Source organism: Nematostella vectensis, chromosome 15, assembly GCF_932526225.1.
Source record: "Nematostella vectensis chromosome 15, jaNemVect1.1, whole genome shotgun sequence".
Taxonomy (NCBI): Eukaryota; Metazoa; Cnidaria; class Anthozoa; order Actiniaria; family Edwardsiidae; genus Nematostella; species Nematostella vectensis.
This window is the reverse complement of record NC_064048.1, coordinates 6,927,763-6,950,063: the sequence shown is the minus strand read 5'-3', so window position 1 is coordinate 6,950,063 and position 22,301 is coordinate 6,927,763. Positions and strand designations below refer to the sequence as shown.

The window sequence follows — 22,301 nt, the reverse complement described above, 5'->3', positions numbered from 1 at the left end:
TGAAAATTGAACTTTAAAGCATTTTTTTTTACTTACTGTTTAGTGTATCCTCAACCCGGAGATAACTGAAGACATCACCTTAGATAAGACGGAATAATAGAAAAAGAACAGAGAAATCTGCATCAACAATTTACGTCAATAACAGTTTTGGAAAAATCCGGAGGAGTCGGTCATACAGCAGTGAGTATCGCTACTTTGAAAATCTTTGGTAGAAAGAATACAGCAATTTATAAAGTAAAAAAGAATATGATACTGTGAAAATAGATTTTCACACTACTTTCTGGTGATCAATTAACGCAAAATCAATGATCAATGGTAAGTAAAAAAGAAAACGAGACACAAACACAAAAGCAAGGTGCTAAAAATTATATAAAATAATTGTAATGGGAAAATGTCTTGATTGGAAGCACATTATTCATGTCATATCCTAAACAGGGTGCGTCCCTAAGCTGCTTTCAACTTTTGTATACACACACCTATTTCAACAACCGTTGTGAGTGCAAACTGCAAATGGCGATTGATATATGGCAGTTCTACGACCCAAAGAACCCATCGATCCCAAAATATTTGCTGGAAAATGACCAGAAAATTTCCATTGGAAATAGAAATCCAAGATTCCACATAAACTCGTCCCATGCAATTAGTAAAATTTTAGCCTAAGAAAAATAGTTATTTCTTAGTACAGGAGAAGCACCAGGAAGAATTAAGAAACTACTCAATTTGCTTTTGTATGAGATTAAAATAATTATAGGAATCCGCTACAATACTGTTTCCTTTTTTTTCTTGAGATTGAGATACAGTAAGTACTATCCAATCCTTGGTTTCAATTTCATTAACTATACAGTAAACACCCGCGTAAAAGAACCTAGAGATTACGAACCTATAGGCTGAAATTTGGTATTTAGGCACCCTGCATGGCAGGGAAGAATAGGGAAGAACCTTGTTTGAATCATCACTCAAATGTTGATTGTCAAAATTCTGGATATGCTTGTAAAAACCTAATATATAGATTTAGGCATTGCCGGAGCTCCAAACGACCAAATATTTGCTTAATTTCCCTTATAATTTAAGAAATATTAAATATTATTATATTTCTGTTTTTGACGACGTCAACAATTTCACAGATCACGCGACCAACTTCTTATACCCCCTTCCCCCACCCTTGACATCTACATGACATATAACAAGTTTAGTTGTCATACGATGTTTCGGCGTCAGGGTAGTTTTACTTTATTGACGTCATTGGTGACGTCAAGTGACCATTTCATTGCACCTCACTTCAAACATACATCACACCTACCGAGTTTTGTTGTCACACGATGTGTCTTTAATGAATTATAAATATTTCTTTTATTTGATGACTTCAGCATATTTTTGCTTCTAGTCACGCCATTGATGACGTCACAATCACATGGCTATATTGGTGCACCCCCTTGACACCTTCATGACACATACCAAGATTGGTTGACATATGATGTTTCGTTCATGAGATATGGATATTTTTGTTCTTAATGAAATCGGAATAGTTTTGCTTTTGGTGACGTCATCACTGACAATATTTTTGCACCCGCCTTAACACCAACATGACACCTGCCAAGTTTGCTTGTCATACGATGCTTTTAAGGGACGGACGGACGGGACATCGCGTCACGAAAACTCGAATCGATGGGTTACCAATATTTGTTATCATATTTGTTTTGTAAACCACTTTTTTCTTAGGTATGGGGCTCCGCTCACGCGGCGCTTCGTGGGAGCTCCGCTATAAAATCCGCTATAAAATATATGCAGTGGCTATAAACTTGGCATCCGAGAAAGGTCGTCAGACAGTTTTCAATTTATTCAAATAAATAACAGTAAATTGTCGACCAAATGTGTTAAAAGTTTTCTATATTTTATTTCTACATTGTGTCGATATTGAATGGTTTCTTTTGTCTATGTACACAATAAAATCGTAATTTTAGTGGCACTTGGGAAGTTTCCACAATATGCTGCTAAATGTCGACAGTTCTTAAATTACTAAAATATCACGGTAAATTGTAAACCTTGCGAGTTTGAAGTATTCTATATTTATTTCAAAAGGGCAATCAAGTTTCGCTTTGTGTACCGTTTTGCGCGCGCTCAGGTCCCGGCGTGTGTTTCCCAGGGGGAGGGGGGGGGGGGGTAATTCCCCCGGACGGGGATCATCGTCGGGATTTTTTTTAAAAAAGCCCTAAAAAAGTGGGCGTGGTCTGGTTATATTTTAACCCTAAAAAGATAAAGGGACGTGGTTAGGCATGATTTTACCCTCTTAACAAACGTTAATAATTTGTAATAAAAAAGTTTATTTAAAACTGACTCTAATGGAAGTAATTCATCAGATTCTTCTGGTTCCTCACGTATTTGCATAAGCATAGCCATTCAGCACTCCATTACATAATAACAAAACTGATAATTATGTGTAACTGGAACGTGTTAGATTTCTCGAGGTCGAAAAAGCAGACTAAACAAACAGATAATTGTTAAGCACGCTATCAATTATGGTTCCGTGGGTTGTGTGTTTTTTTTTCGCTGGGCTGGTTAGTGATCGAAAATACCGAACACGTTTAAACGCTCTTTCATGAGCTACAAGTTAGATTATCGTTGGCCATAATAGCACCCTAAAAGATACCAAATTAAAATAAAATCTGGGCATTCTCATTTTCACCCCTAAAAGATACCCAAGGCTCCAAATTTACACCCTCAAAGATACGACGATGATCCCCGTCCGATCGATATAGGGAGTACCCCCCGGGGTGTGTTCCCGAAGGTTGCACTAATTTACATACCACACATATAAAAAACATGCAGAGCAAAGAACTGTAAACCCAACTGAGTGGAACAAGATGTCTTAATTAAAAAAGAGACACACCAAATAGTAAATCATAAGCTAGTTGGAGCTCATACTGATAAACGGCTATCTAGCACCCTTATCTGTATTTTACTAAAGGTAAGAGCATTCAGCTGATAAAAAAGGAATTATATATTGATAAGGCTAGTTCCTCCCTTTCGTAAGTGATAATTAAACAGATAAACTTTGTAAAGGAGAATGTAGCCTGCGGAGCAAGCGTTTCTGTGGAGTCCCGAGCGAGAATATGGCCCCCTTTTTCGCGCGGCCATATTCCTCGCTCGCTCACTATTCCTGCTGAAACTCCACAGAAGTGAAATGCCGTTTTGCCGTATAGAAAAAGAAAAGAACAATATTAAATTTAATTATTCTGTTAACAGTGGAGATGCTCCTTTACAATTTTCTCACACCAGAAAATATTAATATCTCGTCCTAATTATATAAAGATTTTGAATTCATTCACGTTTTTTCTAAGCAAGATATAGAGCTTGAAAAGCCATTTTGAATTCTTCCACAGAAACCCAAAAAGTATTTATTTCTCGCAGCCAATGCAATAAACAACATGATTAATGTCACTCGCCAGTCAGAGGCTCCATTCGATCCCCCTAAGGTTTCAAGCGGTGAGGACATTAAACAATAGGAAATTCTAGAGGGGAATGTAATTAGTAATTGGTTATCTAAGATATTTATGCCCGGTGCACACTAGTGACATAACGACATGGGCGCGCGCACTCTTATCTTTGTATGTTCAAGTGAGAATGGTTTGACATAAGACCGACATAAAGACATGGACATAACGACATCAGGCCCTGTCACACATAGACTTTTCGGCTGCAACTTGTCTCACAACAAAATCGTTGCAGGTCGCACGCACCATGTCACATGTAAAGTTTTTCCTGCGACTTGAAGCAATTTGTTGCAGAAGCAGAAGAGCGTTAAAAACTGTTGCGAGACAGGTCGCAATTTGCCATTCGTCATTTGCACCGACAATGTAATTGAAATAGGTGTAAATTAATAGTTGTATCAGTGTTTTCACTTTATCATACTCAGCGAACCTATACACCTTTTTAATTAAACGTTGTCAGTGCAAATGGCGAATGGCAAATAGCTGTTATAAGACCATTCACTCCTTATAGGAATAATTATTTGTAAGAATAAAGATGATAAAGTAGTTAAATCGCAGAAATTATCCACATGTTCCTACAGTCAGAAGAAATTTGACGAGTTTCATGTTATTTTTTGATAGAAGAACTGCCATTTGACAATGGCCATTTACCGTTTGCACTGACAACGTTTATTGAAATAGGTGTAAGAGGCACTAACAATAATGTTCACCAAGTCGGCACTAATATGGCACAACCATAGAGATCAGAACCCGGCACAAAATGCCCCACAGTAGAACAAGATACATTGAAGCAGATACAACTGAACAAGGGAGTACATAGCAAGTTGGAGCTCATACAAAAAAATCACAGCTATTCCGCGCCGTTTACTGCACGCCTCGATCCCACCCCTTCAAGGGTGAACCGCAAGATGGAACCGAAAGTGGACTTTCGGCCATTGGGGGTGCACCCCCCCTGGGTACGGGCTTGTTGTGTGTTTGAATTGACATTTGCAAAATGTTTCTTGCGCTTTTTGTTCTTGGAAAAGCCACCAAAATTCTGCTCCTGTACATTTTACATAACCATAATAGGAAACCTGAAAATTTTGCAATTCATCCTAGTGCATTTTAGGGAGTGTTATTAATACCCTGAGGTGGGGACACCTCTGCAGTATCCAATTGCAATTTTTTTTTTCACGAAATGACAATTTTCAGTGGCAGGAGGGGGGAGGAGGAGGGGGCATTACTCCAGGACCCCTCCCCAGCGAAGTCTGTGCATTTGAGGCTGATATAGTTGTCTCAATTACCTCGTTCCAGAAACAAAACATTCAAGGAATGGCTTACCTTGGAATTTGCTGTGGTAGTTGGAGAAACGTCGCTTGTTTCCTAATCTTCGGACTACAGTGCGTTTTTCATCAACGTGTACTTGGGGTCGCCGCCCAAGACATCCTGATGGGGAGCACTCTACCCACAAGCTCTCTTATTCTAAGTGTATCCATCCTCGAGCTTGTAGTCAAACTTATAGCACCGTGGATCGTATATCGCATTCCTTACACAGCCTGCGCCATTATTGGTCTCGTGTTATCAACAGTGTCTGTCATTCTAGTCGTGGTGATGGAATCGGTGTTCTTAAGGCTAGGGGGTGCTGTGTTGATAGGTGGCGCGCTGGCCTGGAATATAAGTCTGTTTCTAGCCATGACAGTGCGGTTTTCTAACTTCACCGAGCTGACGAGTGCCCTAGAGACGGGGATTAACTGTGGCTCGATGTTAGCAGCAGTGTATTATACCGGTACGTCGCATAGCATAACATAATTAAGCTTTCTTTAACTTTATGAATGGTCGCCTTTCCGCGGCTAGGGAACTTGATCCGGGCTCAATCACTAGGAACTAAATAATTAGTAATAACTTCATATTGAATAGCAACGAGCAAGTGAAGATGTATAATTGATTGGCCTTTCCCGCCCCCTGAAAGTCAATGTAACAGTCGCCTATCAATCGTGTTCAGGTCTGACGACTTCCCAGTGTATCACGCCGCGTGCTGCCGTTGCGGGCACACTAGCGTTCAGTGCTATCTACCTGGCTTTCTTCTTTGCCCTGGAAGACTCACAGGTAAAAAAACAGACGACGATTTTTTTCTCGCAATTCAGTGCAATTTAGAAACAGATAGCAGATAACTGGCTGGCTGGTTCGTTGACTGCTGGCTCGTTGTCTGGTTGTCTGCTGGCTTGCTGTCTGGCTGACTGGTTGTCTGGCTGGCTCGTTGATGGGTTAACTGCCTGTCTGGGGATGGCTGGCTGGTTGTCTTGATAACTGTTTGACTGGCTGGTTCGTTGTCTGGCTGACTGGTTGTCACGCTTACTGGTTGTCTGGCTGTCTCATTGTCTGGATAACTGGTTGTCTGGCTGGCTCGTTTTCTGGATGACTGGTTGTCTGGCTGGCTCGTTGTCAGCCTGACTGGTTGTCTAGCTGACTGGTTGTTTGGCTGGCTCGTTGTTTGGATATAACTGGTTGTATGGCTGGTTCGTTGTCTGACTGACTGGTTGTCTGGCTAGCTCGGTGGCTTGCTGATAATAGCTAACTGTTGGCAGGCGGAATCAATGAGTGATTGCCTTAGTATTCTAGGAAGAGGTGGGATAGTTTTAATTACAAATGCACGTAAAAAAGGAAAAAATATTACTCTTTTTAGATCGATCACGGGGAGAATTCAGAAGTCAAGTATCAGCCTTTATTACAAGACCTTGATGAGACAAAAGACAATGCAACCAGCTGTGGAGGAAAATCCAGAATCCTGATACAAGTTCTACCTATCTGCCTTTATCTCTATGTCGGCTTCTTCGCTTTCTTCTTCTCCCATTACTCGGTGCTCACAACTCTAGTTTTTCCTAACGCTCCCTTTAAATCTTCCAACCATTTCAAGTTCTACACCCTCGCATTCGGCACTTCGCGGTTTCTTGGCTGTTCTGAGCTTCTTTTCGTATCTCGTTTCTTCCCCAAAGCTTTACCTTACGCACGGGTTCACCGCCTGTGGATACTTTCCTTGCTTGATTTCGCTCACGTGATCTTCTTTATCTTTGTCACGTGGTATCGGTTTATCCCTAATGTCTGGATCGTCCTTCTGCTATGCGCTACCCACGGCTTTATCAGCGGCTCTGTCATGGTCAACGGAGCACTAGAAGCGGCGGGACAATTTGAAGATCCTGTCGACAAGGGTATAGCAATGGGCATGATTCAGTGGGGAAGTACCGCTGGGATAATCGCAGCAAGTGTCGTGGGCTTATTTACTGAGCCCGCGCTCATGCAGCACTGCCAGGATGAGTTGAGGCTTGGGGAGTATTGCTTCACGAGGGAGAATTATACCACGGGGTGGAGCCATCCAAGATGTTAGAACTACACTATTCACCGTCCGTAGCAGGCCTCGAAATATTAGGGACCTTGAGCAAGGACGACGGCAACGCCTAGGACAACGAGATCGAAAATGATGTGTTCGCGCCTTGCGATCAATTATAATTTCATTGCAATGGAATTAGCGAAACATTATAGTCAGAGATAGATAAAAATAAACTAAGGACATTATTTCTACAGCAGCGAACGTAGTTAGGGGAGTTTACACGGCAAACGTCCGCGTCCTCAATTGACCGTGAAAGTTGGAGTTTTCACGTCGTGGTTTTATGGAAAACGGCTGAAATGTATCAGACAGAATGCATTTTCACGTGCTGCTATTGAATTCTGAATCAAATCCCATTGTTTTTTTGCCGTCGTCGTCCACGTTGCCGTCGTCGTTGCTTAAGGTCCCTATTGGGGGGGGGGGGGGGGTAGGGGGCACAAGACAGACAATACTTGGAGGCACAGACACTTCTCTACTGGTCATTTCCTTATGATTTTTGTAAATATTTGGGAGGCACGTTCCCCTAGTGCCCTACCCCTGCTACGGCCCTGCTATTAAAGAATCATCCGAAATGTTGTATGCTGTTTTCAAGTATGGGGATAATTATAATAATCTAAGTTGAATTAATTAAACGTAGAAAGTCATCATAAACGCTGTAAATTGATCAAAAGAAAGTAGAGTGTTAGTCATCTGCGATTCTGCAAGATTCTGAACATCATTTTTTTTTCTGTAAATGACAATAAAATCGTATGAAATCTTCGGATATTTTCGTCTAATAGTGTTTTGTGGTGTTTTTGTTATTTTATTTGGGGTTTACTTCTACAATAACAAATGTGATCCGCTGAATTTGGCGGTTATCCGAGTTTGCAACCTTGTCTATTTTATATACAGGAGGCGACGTTAAGAATTTGCGGCGGCTAAAACAGCTTAGACTAGAAATTGCTGGAATGTCGGAATTATGAGCAGCATCAGAGGTTCTTAAGATAGTATATCGTCATACTAAGAGGTTTATTTTGAAGTCAGGATATTTATTTCAACAAGATTTGCAACAAGCCCAGTTCACTGATACAAACTATTATAATCGACCTTCTACGCTCGCCGTTAGCTTACCTGTGGGTAGGCCTTTCCAGATTGTGCTCGGCACTATTTGGGTTTGGGAGCACTATTTTGATCAGAGAGCACTTTTTGGGTAAACAAGTCAACTTCTAGGTTTTTTCAACCCAAGTTATACTAGGTTTTTTTGTCTTATATAGACATTTCTAGTTTCCTTAACTACAAATAATATTAATAATATTAATAAGACTTGTCATGCTAAGGATGTTTCGTGTGATGTTGATGAACGTACAATGCACGTTAACGATACAACGTTTGGCACAAATAAATGTCCCTTCCCCGTTATTGAACAGCAAAAGGTGTATTACTGTTCATATTACCGAGGTGAACAGTGTGTCATGTAGCTATATAACTGTACATATTACCCAGGTGAACGGTGTACGTCATGTTGCTATGACTGTTCATATTACCGAGGTTAACGGTGTGTCATTTTGCAGGGTCTGTTCATATTACCTAGGTGAACGGTGTGTCATATGTCGCTATGACTGTTCATATTACCGAGGTGAACGGTGTGTCATATGTCGCTATGACTGTTCATATTACCGAGGTGAACGGTGTGTCATATGTCGCTATGACTGTTCATATTACCGAGGTAAACGGTGTACGTCATGTTGCCATAACAGTTCATATTACCGAGGTTAACGGTCATGTCATTTAGCAGGGTCTGTTCATATTACCTAGGTGGACGGTGTGTCATATGTTGCTATGGCTATTCATATTACCGAGGTTAACGGTGTGTCATGTTGCTATGACTTTTCATATTACCGTAGTGAACGGTGTACGTCATGTTGCTATGACTGTTCATATAACGAGGTTAACAGTGTGTCATTTAACAGGGTCCTGTTCATATTACCTAGGTGAGCGGTGTGTCATATGTTGCTATGACTGTTCATCATATTACCAAGGTGAACGGTGTGTCATATTGCTATGTGCTATTGTTGTGCCCGGATTTTCACGTCTCCAAAGAAGACTCTCTTACCATAGGGGATCAACATTTGATTCATATACCAGACCTCTATTTCTCTTACAAAAAAAAAGTTATAATAATAATCCGTATCATTTCCTACTCATCATTTCCTACTCACCAACAAATACCAAACATCTTGGTTTGTTTTCTCACACCTTTATAATTTGCTACCCTGTCTCTATCTTCAATCTTGTGTATCAATTCCGACATACACAATTACACCACACACACTCAAAGCATAATTTATATTTAAAAAAAAAAAAACACCAAATATTACTTTTCCAAAGTTTTTTTATTTTTAATTGTACCAATCATGTAGCCCCCTTCTTTGGCTCTTCCCATGTATGTTATCATTAAGCTTAATTTATAGAAATTAAAGCCGCATTGTCACCAGTTTACTTCCAGTCGATTACGTAACAATCTCCGATGATTTTTAAAGGAAAACGCAAAATATATATTTCAAAATGAAAGCAGTGAGTCTATTGAACGTTTTTTTAGGGTCATTGTCATTGATAATTTAAAGCGGATTGCCTGTTAAATGGCGCAGATTTTAATAGATTCTTCTAACTGTCAGTTGAGTTTCTGTCGGCACTCTGGAATATACTGCACTGCTGATAATGTAGCTTGCGAAAGCAGACGCCTCTAGCAGCTCGCTCGCGAGCGGTTTGAGGCTTGTGATAATGCGGCTTTAAGGTGACTTCAATCTCATTGCATTCGATTTAACCTACCCTTTTGGCGCAGTCCTAACATTTATTTATTTACTTCGCCTTGATCCCATTGACTTCCACTCTAAGCCTAGATTGACCGTGATTCTAGAGACTGTCTCTCTAAATAAGCATACATGGAAAAAGCGCTTGGGTTGCCTGTGCCTTGACAGACATGACGTAATGTCTCAAATCAATCCAAGGCCGTTCCCTGCTAGCAGAGGCCTCTTTTCTCTGTATTTCGCTGGGCTGGAGTTCGCGAGGAAAAGATACCTCTGCCATGGGTCGAAACTGTCTCTGTTGCGCATGCGTTAGCGTTAATAAGCGACCGACGTGCCAAAACTCGTACCATCGCGCGAAAGCTGTCAATATGCTAATATGCTTTGCATGGGTTTAGTCGGAAATCATGAATCAAACTCCGGTTAGTTCTCCTCTCCGAAAAAAGAAAAAAAACTGTTCAATTTCAATCACCTAAAACGTCACTAAAAAGATTGAACAACAAACGCAGCAAAGACGAGTTTTGTCTTGTTTGTGGGATTAATTTTAAGACATCTGGGCAGGCGAGTTTCTTCAATGTAACAACAACAACAACAACAACAACATATTTTATTAGCACCCTCTATTATACACATATTACTTATTAAATAAGAAAAGGAGAAAAATAATTATAATTTTTATAATTGGGCACCAGCCGCATTAAGAAATAGCATAGCTAATCGAGCTTAAGCGGCTAGGTCAAGCGGAAAATTACATGGGTAAACAACATGATACATCAATATAATATCAATACAAACAGAAACGAAAAACAGACGACAATAGATGCACGCACAAGAACAAAACACGCACAAGCAAGGGGAGGTCGATTATAGGGATCATTTATATATAGGAGAGAATCTTAAGTTTGTAAATTACAACAATAATAGAGTTAGCTTTTGTAACGATCTAAAAGAGAGCTGGTCATTAGTGTCTTGAAACTGGAGCGAGATTCAGATTTATAATCATCCTGAATATCGTTCCAGATTTTTACACCAAGAAAGCGAATATTAAATTTGCCATAGTTTGTGCGTATCTTAGGCAGGTAATAACCCATGCAGAAATTTGAGTATGTAAAGGGGATGTAAAAGGTATGTTGTTTGATACCATTTACCTACCATATACTTCCTAAAAACATACCCTCTACATACCAACTTGGAAGGCATGTAATGGGTATGTAATACATATGAAAATTGGACATAGTAAAATATACCTTTTACATAACCAAAAGCGACCTTGATATTGAAGACCTTGGAGTTATGTAAAAGGTAAGTGTTAGGTATGTAAATTGTGTGTAGACGGTATGTAATGAGATATCATTTACATACCAAATATTTGCTGAAAACATACCTGTTACATACCAATTTAGGTGGTATGTAATTGGCATGTAATACCTATCAAAATTGGACATTGTAAAATATACATTTTACATAACCAAAAGCGACCTTGATTTGAAGATTTATAGTTATGTAAATGGTAAGTATTAGGTATGTAGATGGCAAGTAAAATATATATAGTGGGAACCATTTACATATCAAAAACTTGCTAAAAACATACCGATTACATACCAAAATGCTACTGTTAAATGGAAATTTACATACCCATTACATACCTAAAATGTACCTTATGGGTACATAGCTCAAGGCTACCTTAAAAGGGCATGGTATAGAATTTACATAGCCATTACATACCCAAAATGTACCTTGAACATACCACAAATGCTACCGTTAAATGGAAATTATTATACCCATTACATACCTAAAATATACCTTGTACATGCCACAAACATAGCTCAAGGCTACCTGAAGAAGGCATGGTATAGAATTTACATAGCCATTACATACCCAAAATGTACCTTCACAAATAATACCGTTAAATGGAAATTTACATACCCATTACATACCTAAAATGTACCTTGGACATGCCACAAACATAGCTCAAGGCTACCTTAAAATGGCATCGTGCCAATTTTACGTACAATACATTATCTAAATGTGTCCCATAGCTAAAGGGATAACTTGGAATAAGCGACTGAGCCAAGCAGCTAGTCTTTCCTTGTTTGTAAGCATATCAATAAAACGCCCCTGCAACATGGTATCTATGCCTCTACATGTCACACGCAAAATTTAAACCCAAAGAACGTTGTATAACACACTTTATGCGCAAAGTAAAACTAAATTGTTGCTTAAAGATCAATAAGATTACCTGGAACTGCTAAGCTGCAAAGGTAAAGTTACTAACCTGGAAATCACTGGAAATGTTTAATTGATTCCTAGATCGGCACATAATCTCGATTCACAAAAAATGACTTTTTTGATTACTAGTTCGAATTGTTTATTATCAAATATAAATTTAAAAAAATGGTAAAAACTATGCCAAAGTTTTCAATCAAGCAAAGACTCATCTGCGTCGTAGTCATCATCATCATCATCAGGAAGACTAGGCAGACTTGGCAGATCATCTTCACAAGCTGACTTCCGTGCTGCTCTCCTCAAGTTTTTTATACTTAGGTTCATGGCACTTGTGATGCCTTTTTTACACCCGTCTGGGAGGTTCTGCCTCGACGCATATGCTATTAATGTAACAAAAAATCACTTCGCATTACGTTTGTTATTATCGTCATTAATTGAGTTATTCAATATACCAAATATTCGCGGTACCATAACTTCACCTGATGCGAAAACGATTTAATGTGGGAAAATCAAAACTTAGCTTTTCTCACCTTTAATAGTGGTTATAATTTGCTGGTTAAGCAAATTTCCCACCTCCCCCTGCTCAGAGATTTTTCCCTCGCGCCTTTCTTCTTCTGAAAAAAACGCCTTTAAAAGGCGTGTAGCCAGCGAGGACTTGGTGTGTGCGGTTTTGCACAATGCAAGTGCTGTCCTCGAAAGGAAGACACCACTGCCCGCAACTAATTCAACTAACTGCAAATAATGAAAGAAAAAAAAACGTTCAGTACCCAAAATAACATATAGTTCATAAAACGACGTCAATAATACTTGAGTTATTTTTTTAAATATCGTATCAAGTACTCGCGATAGGACAAGCTCTTGCTTTCACGGGCAATTGGAAATAGTTAGTTGTCATTTGAACAAAGTCGGCGGCTACTGAGTGATCTGATTAGTAAATTATCATTGTCAAGCGCTGGAAAGTCCCGGCTGTTGCGAATCGGGACTTCCCGAATTAACAAGCGAGGACCACTCATAGCCACTGACTTCGTTTGAATGGCAGCTAAGTATTTCAAGTCGCCCAAGAAAATCTATCTGTGACCTGATGCCCGTAAGGTTGGATTACACCTCACACTCATTTTTATTTAAACTTTTTTAAACTAAAGACTTATGTTCAAGGCTGACTAATAAACCCTGCACTGTTCTCAAATTCCTGTATCCATCCTTATTATTACCTTTCTCGTTGCCGCTTCTGCCTCACTCATCACGCCTACCCGCCCATCATTTACTTGTACATTTGGTACTCGAAGCTCATTTCCTAAAATCAATGACAATTATAAAATGATCTCTATATCATCAGAAAACAAACTAGAAGAGGATGGCGTAAACGTGGAAAATGATCTCTATATCATCAGAAAACAATCTAGAAGAGGATGACGTAAACGTAAAAAATAATTTTTCAACTAAAAGGACAGAGAGGAAAGATGCAAGATAACTATTTTTTAGCTCAATATTTTGCATATAAGCTCCCTTTTTGTCGGAGAACAAAATATCAAAATTAAAAATGTAACTTACGCTATGTCTTGAAAGATATTTCAAAGGCTATCTGTGAAAAAGCCCAACAAAATACGAAATGGCGCCCGTTTTGACCCATTAAATTGAAAATATTTACCTTGGATACCATCTGATCTGCTCAGTCTCCTGAATCGCGCTTCCAAAGCCCCATATTTTTCCTTCAGCTCACTAAGCTCATCTCTCGTGGAAACACACATAGGATTTGGGCAAAGTGGCCTTTTTTTTGGTTCTTTCTGCGCATCTGAAATAGAAAAAAAAATTAATAGAGCGGAAACCCTCAAGTAGAACCTGAATAAAAGACATCTGATTTTGGAGTCTATACTGAACTGTTCTTTTTACAGCAATTCTACCCTGAAAATGGGGATAATAATTTTTGATATAAATATGAAATAGAAAAGTGAAATAATGACAAAAATACTTACGCTGCGTATGTGCTGGCTTGTCTCTTGTGACTCCCTGTTGGTTAATTAAAGAGAGACTTCAAACTTGGGGATCTATACTAGTGTATTTTTATGCGTTTCAGAACCGTTTAATTGAAATTGACAAACCTTGAGTGACGATGTTGATAAATCGCGGGAGGCCGACTTCTTTGAAAATAGAAATGCGGTTGAAAAAATTTTATAGAGGTATAGAATTAAGATCCTGAACTTCTCATTCAAATTGCGTACCAACCTGGACTATTTGTTCTGACTGATTCAGCTCGCACCCTGTGATAAACGGATGAAACGTAAATAGCTAATCATCATGAATGATCATAGACTTGAGAATACAAATTGGAGTATTCCTTACCCGCTCTTTGTGTTGATCTCTCGTTGATAGCAACAATCGAGATGTCCTATATGTACATAAACAAACATTGTCTATTATGATTTTCTATGATTTCATAAATTTGAGGATATCTCGATTCTCAGTGCTGAGAATTCTTGCTCGCAAAGTTCAGTGTACTTTCTCGCAATTCTTTACTGGTCGTGCTCGAGGAACGGGATCTGTACAGGACCTGAAATGATCCCAGGACCCGAAACGATCCCAGGACCCGAAATGATCCCCAAAAGTACCCCAACTGATCCTCGGACCCGAAACGATACCGAGGAGTCCCCGAAATCAACCCCAAGGAATTACGGTAATGGACAGAGGGAAAGCAGAAGAAACACTTGCAATTCTTGAATCATAATAAAGGGTTAACAGCGACTCGATTTCTAAACAACGTGACTTAAAAATATTAAATTCCAACACAATACTTCTATTTATTACATTGCCCGGCGTTAAACCCATAAACAGAGTCCAAAACAAATACACAACTTTAAATTGCTACTGAAAGGAATATAGCATAAACATAGCACAGCCTTGCTCAGATCAACCAAACTTTTGACCTTCCATCACACTCTTAACATTTTGCGGTTCCGACACATGACTCCGACACTATAAATCTCATTTCCGGTAAACATCACCCCTAAAAATTAATATTCATCTGACAACCAAACATGTATTTCACCACGAAATCCTTGTTCTTACGAGCGAATATTTACCGACACATTTTAGGCAGCCGGTTTGGCAGAGAAGATGGAATGACAAAAGTACACTGAGTAATACACTCGAACAACCCTTCTACTACCGATGCAAAATATTAAGAGGATGTGAAAGCAATATTATGTGAGTTTTGAATTTCCTCATGTAGTCGTGCGTACACCCCGGCATGATCTCATGATATGATAGGTCTTTCATTCACCGAAAACAAACATGTCAAAAAATAACTTTAAAACATTTCGCTTCCTATGTAAAGCAGCATGTCCCATCTGTTAAGACTTTCTTTTATGGCTTGTTATGTAAAAATGATTTATCCACGCCGGGCTCCTCAAATTACTATCACAGGAATTGTTAGTTGACCCCAATTTCTGACTCAACCACTGTATTTCCCCCGCAGTCGTATATAAAAATCTTAATACTATAGTTTTAGTTAATGTAAATTTCCTTTTAATAACACAAACAAAGCTAAATGTTTCATATGTTTTTAAAACTGAAAGCCAATCCTTACACATTCCTTTAGTTGTCCATTACTGTAATTCCTTGGGGTTCATTTCGGGGACTCTTGGGGATTGTTTCGGGTCCCGGGATCAGTTGGGGTACTTTTGGGGATCGTTTCGGGTCCTGGGATCGTTTCGGGTCCTGGGATCATTTCGGGTCCTGTACAGATCCTCTCGAGCATGACAGTTCTTTCGATTGACCTGTTTTTCTTGGGTGTTTGAAGATAGTTATGAGGGAAGGAGGGGTGGTATAGAGTATATTTCTCACATTCACAAGCTCCATTTCTTTGAAAATGTTTGAAAATCTAACCTCAAGTGTCTCAGCAATTTGGTCGCAACTTTCCACAGTTCCGGTCACAGTTGTCGCAGGGGGGGTGTTTTTTGATGATTTTTTTGATGACTTTTTCTTCTTAACTGGAGCATTACTATCTGTTGAGGATTTATTGTTATTATGAATTTCACCAATCATGTACTTCAGTGGTTCTGCCGCTTAAATTTTCCCAAGTACTCTATTTTTTTACTATACTATTATTGTCATATTATGCAAGTAGTGACGTACCCGAAGAAGCTTTGTCACTGGTCCTTTTTTTAGTTTTTTTCTTCTCTTCCTCATTGACATTCTTGCCTATAACCATAAATTAAAATAAAGGTAATAAATAACACTTTATGACCCATTGTTTAAGGCCCGGAGGAAATTGTTTCATTTCAGTTGTTTTCATACTTTTCCCAAGAATATCCCGAAGTTCGCTACGAACTAAACATTCATTGCGAAACTAGCTTTTTTTGTGTGTTTCGAATTGAGTTTGTGAACTTCATCGTGATTAAAGTTCGTAATTACCACATCTCATCGCTTTTTTTATTTCAAAAGGCTTAAAAGTATTCGGGTGGACATGATTCAAGCAAAAATCATCTAACTTGTGCTGGAAAATGCTCCCGCCGTGGTAGCCCCTTGGTCCCTGGCCTTGTGGTGCGGGGAAATCAGAGCCCCATCGACTTGACCCTTATACTGGGCCAGTGAATAGAGCGCGGGCAGCACGGACGTCATAATTCTTGTTTTATGGACGTTTTGACAAAAGAGAGACTGAGCAGTCAAATGATTCGGATTTTAGTCCCTCAGCTATAGATTCAAGATTAATAGATTAGAATTTTAAGTCATAAAGGTTATTTACGCCGCTTTTATAATGAGCCGATACTTTGCAAAATCTCGATAAACCAATATTATTCGGTCCATCTCTTGTCTGCTTGTCACCTAGACTATTATCAATCAAACCGCGAATGTAGAATAGCTTTTAATATATTTCACGGCAACAATTTGGAGCGGCTAAAGAGAGGCGTATGTAATTGGCCTCTGCAGACGGAACAAAATACAACGGAACTACTTTTTGATTCCTAATAACAGACCGATCAAAAAGAGAACCATATCCTTTTATTTGATATATGTTTGACATCCTAAAACGCTCTTTTAGATGATTCAACCTTGAAGGCATTTCCGGCATGTTTGTTCTTATCATGTTCTTATCATTGACAGTGCCGGAAACAGATTCTACCTGGGGAACTCCATGTTACGAAATGCAAACAGTACTTAATTACCTTTGATTAAAAGCATTATTCATAAAGTGCTTTTCATGACGGTAAATATAAAAGTCTCTCAGGACTACAAAAGACTACAAAAAAAAAAAAAAAAACTCACGCAACATTAAAGCTTTTGTTTACCCACCTCCGGTTGTTGCCGTTTCTCGGGTTGTTGCCGTTTCTCGGGCCACATCTATTTCTGTGAAACCGATAAAATCACTGAAAATATTTATATTAAACGCCACGACTCATTACATAAACGCAAACATGAGTAAACAAAGATAAGTCAAATACCAATATCTTCAGCAACAAAATCGCCTCCCAAAGTTTTTGGTTTTGGGCGTCGCTTCCCACCATCTAAAGTCGCCTTCCGTTGTTCTTCAAACGGGTCTATGTACTCGTGCTTCCTTATACTATTCAAGAAAGCTTTACTATCTGTAAGTGCAAAAACAGCATTTAAAAAAGCTTTGTTATCTGAAAGTATAACAGCAATGTGTTCTTGTTTTTATTAACTTTTAACCAAGGAGTACAACTCATGCCAATCTAATCGTCTCAAGCAATAAAATACAGTATTTCATACAACTATATTATACTACTCGATTAAAATCAATCAAGGAGCGCCAAGTCTCGCCTCTGTCGCAACTGTGGAATTTAGTGATAACAGCTAAGCGCCACATGGTGATTTTTTTAGGTGATTCTGAAAATAATTATAAGGGGCAAACAAGCATAAAACCGAGGCCAATGTCTGTAAAATCCGAATTGTATGGTGGTTAACTCTTATATTCCAAATTCACACTCGGGTGATCAGCGCCGAGTTCTTCGGGCAGACCAGAATTTCAAGTTTAACTGTCATTTATCGCGTTCGTTGAGGGTTAGATATGTTCGATTGCAAATCATTAATACGTCCAGGCAATTTTAATGCAACATGTATAATGGGAAGTTATTATTAAGAGACTTACCATGAAGTTTTAAAACTTTGGCGCGGGCCATTTCTTGCTTGGGATCCCACACAGCATTGTAGGTTGAACCCTCGATTACTCCCTCCGGTATATCCTCGGTACATATATTTTTCGTATATATCACCTTCCAACACTCGGGCTCTGGATCGCCTATCCATTTAACCAATGCAAATGCTGGAAAACGAGATGCCATTTGTAGTTGAAAATGTCGGTCGGGTGATCGACTATTTAAAAGTTCGAGTAGGAAAAACGGATGCGACAAAGGCTAGTTATTAACCAGATCGTGCTCGAAATAGACGTGACCATCACAAAATAAAACAAAACTGACCAATCAGGTCGAAACTGCCAAGATTGATTGATACCGTAGGCCAGAGATAATGGCCTGAACAAACAACTGAAAACTAGACGGAATTACTTTCATGTTACAGGCAAAAACAACATGGATGGTCGAAAGAATCGAAAAAAGCAAGGACGGTACTGTCAGTATTATAACACAATTACTTCGCCATCCAAGATCCCCAGGACAACCCGAACAAGAAGCAAGTTTGCAGATTCTCATCCTAACGAAAATGATAACTTATTGGATTTAGAAACAGAAGATAAGATAGACGATACTCTCGCGGGAGCTTCTAGTTTAACGACGGAGGATATAATAGCCGAATACCCTGATGACGTCCTATCCGAAAGCGAAGATAATTTTGTAGCTGATTGTACTGCATGCGAGACCACTTGTAATTCCGACACTGTTCACACTAGCAGAAATTTTGAAAACCGAGCGGAGATATATGAATATTTGGATAACGAAGACTGGGAGAAACTTGCAGACGTCGTTTTTGACTCGGAAACTGAAATTAACAATGAACATGGAAGTAAAGACGAGAACGAAGAACAAGAAGACTTTATTGAGCTGGATGACTCTTCAATTGAAAGTGACGGGGCAGATTTAGACCTGATGACTGCACAAGAGCAGGATCCGCCAATTTATTCTGGTAGTTTGCTAACAGTGACCATGCATCTAGCAGCTATAATGACATTTGCGATGGCAGAGAGCCTTACTGCTTCCGCGATTTCCCATCTGTTAATACTTATCTCCCTTCATTGCCCGGTACCTAATAGATGCATGAAAACACTTCACACACTCTGGAATCACCTAGGCTCCATGAGTGCCCCCATAGAGTGGCACTATTTTTGTACAAGGTGCAATCGATACTTGGGAAAAACTAAGCCAATCGCAACGCAAAATTGCGTGCACTGCAAAAAGAGCTTCGCCCCTGGAAAAAGTAAGACATGGGATACGTTTATAGTATTTCCAATTATCACACAGCTGTCATGCATGCTTAAAGACAGTTCGTTTGTAGAAGCTCTTACGTCCTACCGATTCAACCACGAGGAAGACAAAAGAAGGCGGAACTGCCCAGAAAACATCGAGGATATAATTGACGGCGAAAATTATCAATTATTTTTTAAAGAACATGGTTTTTTGAGAAATCCAAACAATTTTGCTATTCAGCTAAACACGGACGGTGTGGCATTGTTTAAAAGCTCCAGCTATGCTATATGGCCGGTTTACATGGTTATATGTGATTTGCCTCCGCGTATGAGGTATTCAAGAAAGTATCGCCTTTTTGCAGGCCTTTGGTTCGGGAACACGAAACCTCTCTTTTCAGTTTTTCTGCATCCTTTTAAGGACATGTTTCAAACACTTTATAATGACGGATTTACCTTAAATCTAAATGGTTCTGATATAACTTGGCGAGCTATTGTAATAAGCACTACAATGGATGCTCCTGCAAAATGCCTCTTCATGTGTATGAAGCAATTTAATGGTGAATGTGGTTGCCCATATTGCAAGGCAAAAGGACAAAACGTAAGGACAGAGAAAAAAGGCAACTGTCGCATTTTCCCTTACGTTAAAATGCCAGACCGGAAAAAATTATCTCCATTAAGAACACACAGCGAGTTTTTGAGAGATGCAAAGAGCGCTGCGCAGTCTCCGAGTAAAGCTACTACTGTAGATGGCGTGAAAGGTATAAGCATGGCATTTGGATTTCCAGGTTTTAATATTGTCAAAGGAATGGCAATTGATTATATGCATGCTGTTTTGTTAGGAGTAATGAAACAATTACTGTGCTACTGGTTCGACAAGAAACACAAGAAATGTTCTTGGTATTGTGGAAATAGCGTCAAAGCATGTGACGAACGGCGTGAGAGGATAAAACCGCCAAACTACGTCAGCAGGATACCAAGAAGTGTTGAGGAACGGTCGCATTACAAAGCGTCTGAGTTACGAACCTGGCTACTTTATTATTCCTTGCCTGTAATGCAGGGTATTTTGCCAAATGAACACTATCAGCACTTAATGCTTTTTGTGTGTGGTGTTTATATGTTGCTTAAAGAGTCAATTTCTCCAATGGAGATAAACAAGGCTAATCAGCTATTGGAACATTTTTGTCTTCGAGCTCAAGGACTCTACGATGACAGATTTATGACTTTTAATCTTCATCAGCTTTTACATCTTGCTGATTCTGTTAGATTCAACGGCCCTCTTTTCAGTAATTCTTGTTTTTTCTACGAGGACTTAAATGGAGACTTAAGAAGCCTCTTTCATGGTTCACAAAATGTTGAGGGCCAAATTGTTAGAGCTGTTTCCATTTTACAACATTTACCAGAAATGATTGAAAATGTGACGGATTTAAACGTAAAACACTTTTGTCAGTCATTAACTCAAAAACGAAGGGTTGGGCATGTGAGCGAGGAAATTGATGAGAATCTAAAGCTTCAGGTACTGGGATCTCTTAAACCTGATATCATCAGCGCTCTCCAGGAAGTTGAACAACTACAAATAATTGCTGGAAATGTGGCAATATTCGACATAATGTACAAATGTTTTTACCGATTAAAACGTGGCGATAACATTATCCACAGTGCAGGATACACCCGAGTAACAAAACGAAATTCGACTGTTGTACAGTTTACAAAGCCTGATGATGATGAGATGGCTTATGGGTCCGTCCTCTATTTTGTCAAGTACAAAAAGCCCTGCCGAAGCTCTACCTGCGAGGTGGTTTGCCAGTGTACTGAGCATGGTTATGTAGCTATGATAGAGGAATATGAAATACTGCACTCTAAACACTTATCCAGCTCAGACTTGAGAGGACCAAAAGCAGAAGTCAGGCATCTGATTCCCATGAACAGGAAACCGTTAGGCATTGTTTGCGTACCTGTTCATACACTAATTCAGACATGTTTTTTTATTGACACTGGTAATGACAATTGTTTTTTTCTTGGGATACCTCCCAATAGGATTGAGCGAGAATGAGAATTTTTTTTTCCCGCAAAGACAATATAGAGTGAGAATCACAATGTAAATTTACCTTATATAATTAATCCTAATTCCAAACTGCACCCAAAATTAAATATCATTAGAAATATACCGTATTACTTATCACTGGTACTTTTCATAATTGTTTTTACAGATTTTTTATTTAGTTAATTAATTATTTATTTATAAATAATTTTTTTGTGATTTCAAGAATAATGACCCATTACCATAAATATTATTTTTATTATTAGTTCATACAATGGGTATGTGAATAGGTTAAAGTATTTTTGAATACGAAATTAATAGAAGAGCCCTGAATGAAGGTATGCTTTTTTGAAAGTATAGGTATGTAAAGGCATGCATTTTTTCAATACCAAATACAGCAATGAGATGGGTGTGTTTTTGGTATGTTAGAATGGGTATGTAAATAGTATGTATTTTCACATACCAAATACATAGATGGCCTAATACTGCCATTTTTTTGGGTATAAAAGTATAGGTATGTGAAAGATATGTTTTTTTTACATACCAAATACATAGATCAACGGCAAATGTTTGGGATGAAAGAATGGGTATATATTAGGTTTGTATTTTTACATACCAAATACATAGATATGGATTAAAGAGAACGGTATGTTTTTGGTATGTAAGAATGGATATGTAATTGATATGTATTTTTACATACCAAATACACAGACGTCTAAAAGAGAAGGGGTATGTTTTTGGTGTGTAAGGACAGATATATAAAAGGTATGTATTTTTACATACCAAATACATAGAAGTGCATTGGATAGGATTGGTATGTTTTTGGTATGTAAGTGTGGGTGAATAAAAGGCATGTATTTTTACATACCAAATACATAGATGGCTAAAAGAAAAGGGTATGTTTAGGGTATGTAAGTATAGGTATGTAAAAGGTATGTATTTTTTTACATACCCAATACATATCCAGTACAAAAAAGACATGCCTTTTACATACAGGTTACATACCAAATACATACTTTTCATTTTGTGTGGA

General features: G+C 38.8%; 2 protein-coding genes across 5 annotated transcripts; one reads left to right on the top strand and one right to left on the bottom strand.

Moving 5' to 3' along the window:
- Positions 1-59: 59 nt before the first annotated feature.
- Positions 60-7,021, top strand: LOC5503445 (protein BTN1). 2 transcript variants are annotated; one of them, XM_001624473.3, is made up of 4 exons: positions 60-180; positions 4,782-5,253; positions 5,470-5,573; positions 6,151-7,021. In XM_001624473.3, exons 2-4 carry the CDS (start codon positions 4,800-4,802, stop codon positions 6,847-6,849), a joined length of 1,257 nt encoding a protein of 418 aa, XP_001624523.2. In that variant the 5' UTR covers positions 60-180; positions 4,782-4,799; the 3' UTR covers positions 6,850-7,021. The 2 variants fall into 2 exon arrangements, with proteins under 2 accessions (XP_001624523.2, XP_048578887.1); XM_048722930.1 differs by lacking the exon at positions 60-180 and adding an exon at positions 2,679-2,965.
- Positions 7,022-11,804: 4,783 nt separating this feature from the next.
- LOC125560646 lies at positions 11,805-18,154 on the bottom strand. 3 transcript variants are annotated; one of them, XM_048722590.1, is made up of 13 exons: positions 17,962-18,154; positions 17,297-17,437; positions 17,148-17,201; positions 15,990-16,055; positions 15,741-15,859; positions 14,199-14,244; positions 14,082-14,116; positions 13,958-13,996; positions 13,832-13,865; positions 13,507-13,650; positions 13,070-13,152; positions 12,389-12,590; positions 11,805-12,238 (listed from the first exon to the last, which is right to left on the bottom strand). In XM_048722590.1, exons 1-13 carry the CDS (start codon positions 18,152-18,154, stop codon positions 12,051-12,053), a joined length of 1,344 nt encoding a protein of 447 aa, XP_048578547.1. In that variant the 3' UTR covers positions 11,805-12,050. The 3 variants fall into 3 exon arrangements, with proteins under 3 accessions (XP_048578547.1, XP_048578548.1, XP_048578549.1); XM_048722591.1 differs by having other exon boundaries at positions 13,958-13,993; XM_048722592.1 differs by lacking the exons at positions 17,148-17,201; positions 17,297-17,437; positions 17,962-18,154 and adding an exon at positions 16,346-16,627.
- Between the last annotated feature and the right edge of the window lie 4,147 nt (positions 18,155-22,301).

Excerpts from the sequence above, each read along its gene's own strand:
- LOC5503445 (XM_001624473.3), top strand. The coding sequence starts at position 4,800 with ATGGCTTACCTTGGAATTTGCTGTGGTAGTTGGAGAAACGTCGCTTGT. Across the intron at positions 5,254-5,469 it reads AGCAGCAGTGTATTATACCG|GTCTGACGACTTCCCAGTGT; the intron begins GTACGTCGCATA and ends AATCGTGTTCAG. Across the intron at positions 5,574-6,150 it reads TTGCCCTGGAAGACTCACAG|ATCGATCACGGGGAGAATTC; the intron begins GTAAAAAAACAG and ends TACTCTTTTTAG.
- LOC125560646 (XM_048722590.1), bottom strand. The coding sequence starts at position 18,154 with ATGGCATCTCGTTTTCCAGCATTTGCATTGGTTAAATGGATAGGCGAT. Across the intron at positions 15,860-15,989 it reads CAGTGACAAAGCTTCTTCGG|ATAGTAATGCTCCAGTTAAG; the intron begins GTACGTCACTAC and ends AATCCTCAACAG. Across the intron at positions 13,866-13,957 it reads TATCAACATCGTCACTCAAG|GGAGTCACAAGAGACAAGCC; the intron begins GTTTGTCAATTT and ends ATTAACCAACAG.